Genomic DNA, 3,005 nt, shown 5'->3' on the forward strand with positions numbered 1-3,005 from the left:
TTGCGGAGTGCATGCTCTGCAAACCTGGTTTAAGGGCAGAGGTACTTAGGTGGGTTACCCGCCTAGGAACCACCGGGCTTGCAGCTGAGCCCGGTGGTCCACACGATGGGGCAAAATAGGGCTAGCGTCCGGTAGCCCAATTTTGCCCCATCGTGTGAATAGCCTCAATATGTTTGGTTCTATGTGTGGATTTCTCATTCTGTGTAAGGAGAGTACAACTTTAGTTATCCTCATACATAATGGTTGGCTTTGCTTCATTTATTTTAAAGTCTTCAAGAAGCTTATGCAACCACACTTCTTGACATGCTTGTGCTACAGAAATGTATTCAGCCTCAGTGGAGGAAGAAGCCGCAATTGACTGTTTTCTGCTCATCCAAGTAATTACTTCTCCTCCATTGAAGAATGCATAGCAGCTAGTTGATTTTCTATCCTTTTGGTCTTCAGCCCAGTTTGCATCCATGTAGCCTATCAATTTAGCATCCTTGCAGGCCAGCAAGAGCAATTCAAAATCTGCTGTTCTTTTTGAATATTGTCCAATCCTTTTCACTGCATTCAAGTTCTTTTTCGCTGGTGAGTCCACCCTTCTGTGCAGTCTACCAACTGCTGATGAAATATATGGCCTTGAGATGTTAGATATGTAGAAGAGCTTTTGAATTCCTGTTCTGTGTTTTTTATTGTTCTCTAGAGGTTCACTGTCCTCTTTATCTTTTAGAACACCCACTTCCATTGGGGTGTTTGCCTTATTCGCCTTATTTACCGGAACAAGACATTCTACTTAGTCTGTTATTTTTTGTTTTTGATTGAGAGTAAAGCTTTTGTCTTTTCAGCTTTTAAGTTGAACTCCTAAATAACAGATTTCTCCCAGTTCCTTAATCTCCAGTTTGTTATTTAAAATTTCCACTAGCTCATCAATATCTTTTGTACCGTGATGACAAATGATCAAATCATCCACATATGTAAGTGTATATGTCCACCTGCCATCTCTGAGCCTTGTATATAAGCAGGGATCAGCTTCTCCTTGTTGGAATCCCATTTTTACAAATAATATGTTCACTTTTTCATTCCAAGCCCTTGCTGCTTGTTTCAATCCATATATGCTTTTTTGTAGTTTACATACCAATGTTTCTTGACCTGATTTTTCATAACCTGGTGGTTGTTTCATGTATATATCTTCCTTAATAGTACCATAAAGAATGCTGTTTTTACATCTAGATAATGCACAACTAATTTTCTTGAAGCGGCAGTTATTAGTAGCAATCTAATGGAGGTGCATTTTACTATGGGTGCAAAGTTCGTCTCTTTGTAATCCTCTCCTTATTTCTGAGCATACCTTTTAGCAACTAACCTTGCTTTGTATTTCTGGATATCTCCTTTTTATCACCTTTGGTTGTGAAAATCCATTTGCAACTTGCAGCTTTTCTATGTTCGGGTAGTTCTACAAGAGTCCAAGTTTTCTTTTTGTGAAGTGAATCCATTTCCTCTTTGGTTGCCCACACCCATTTTTTGGTCTCTGTGTCAGGCATTCCCTCAATCTTGTGCCAGTCAGTAGGTTCTGGCATTTTCTCCTCTCTGGCTGCCAATGACAATCTTTTAGTTTAGGTGGGGTCCCTTTATTAATTCTGCTTTAGCATCTCACTTCTTGTTTCATTTCAATCTCCCCTTCTTGATTGGAACTCTCTAGTTCTGTCTCAATCTCCCTTTCTCAATTGAGTCTCTCTCTCTTATCTCATAGTTTATGATACTTGTTCATTTTGTTGCTATGGTTGCTGTTCAGTCCTTTCACTTCCTGGGAAATCCAGGTCACAATCAGACATCACGTTGGCATTTGACTTCTGCTTCTCATCAAAATATGCAACACTGCACAATTTAACAGTCTCAATGATAGGAACAAGTATTCTGTAGCTTTTGCTATTCATTGAATAACCCATGACTATTCCTTCTTCACTTCTGCAATCTAATTTTCTTCTTAGTTCTTTAGCAATATATGCATATGTTTTACACCCAAATACCTCAATATGCTTTAAGTTAGGTTTTGCCCCATTCTACAATTCAGAGGGTGTTACTCTTTTAGTTTTAGTTGGAAATCTGTTCTGCAAATAGATTTCAGCTAGACCTGGAACTGCTTCCCCAAACATTGATGCCACCTCTCTTGTGATGTATGAGGCCACCTTTCTTACTTCCTTCAAACTCCTCCTCAAAAAACACGAACAACAACAAACCCTCCACCTTTTCCACGAGACTATGAAGCTTTATAGCTTCAAATGCTATGATACCTAGGTCCCAATCACCACTGTACATAAGCCTAAATATGCATAGCTGAAATCAAAAGATATTCTTCTCCTATTTATCCTGGCCTCCATTTCCCACCTTTCCTCTGTCGTGTGCTGAATTCTAGAATGTCAAACTCTCAGAGCAAGGATTTGCCACACACTGTTGTCACGTACTGTTTAAAATGATGGTGCTATATAAATCTTAAGCACACTCACCTGGAAACCAATTAGACTGGTTTCCAACATAGATGTTTTGAGGACTGAATTTTAAGGGAGCAATGCTGCAATTCTATCTACATTTTTGGGCAACATAAACAAGGCTTATTGTAATCTTAAATTAGAGATGGGCAATTTGAGAAAGTAAGTTTCTTGATTTCTCCAAAGCCCTGCATAAAAAGAAATTGGGAGTTCTTAAATCTGATGTTTGTATTTAGAATATCAGCTCACACAGCTCTTTCAGAGCAAGAGAAGAAGGAATAAGTAAGATATATATATGCTTATTTGTTTGATCCATTCTTTTTATCTGGTTCCAGTCCAGCTGTACAATGATCTCATCAACTAATGAGAACGCCTGGATCTGGATGACTTTGGGTGTTTCCTACATGTAACTTATAATCATTGACCATGCTTTTGATGACACATTTCAGATTTTTAGTAAATGTCTGCTCTATGGCAATAAACTCCTCTAGTGGAAATATTTATTCCAGCCATGGGGGTTGGGGGGAGTACAAGGAA

The 3,005-nt window shown here is 38.7% G+C and overlaps 1 protein-coding gene across 1 annotated transcript; it reads right to left on the reverse strand.

Annotated features, from left to right (window-relative positions):
- Window positions 1–220: 220 nt before the first annotated feature.
- On the reverse strand, window positions 221–727 carry LOC128331358 (uncharacterized). Its single transcript, XM_053264701.1, has one exon. The coding sequence runs from the start codon at window positions 725–727 to the stop codon at window positions 221–223; it is 507 nt and encodes a 168-aa protein (XP_053120676.1).
- Window positions 728–3,005: the final 2,278 nt, after the last annotated feature.

This window comes from Hemicordylus capensis, chromosome 6 (assembly GCF_027244095.1).
Source record: "Hemicordylus capensis ecotype Gifberg chromosome 6, rHemCap1.1.pri, whole genome shotgun sequence".
Lineage (NCBI taxonomy): Eukaryota > Metazoa > Chordata > Lepidosauria > Squamata > Cordylidae > Hemicordylus > Hemicordylus capensis.

Coding starts and splice junctions, on each gene's coding strand:
- LOC128331358 (XM_053264701.1), bottom strand. CDS start 727: ATGGAAGTGGGTGTTCTAAAAGATAAAGAGGACAGTGAACCTCTAGAG.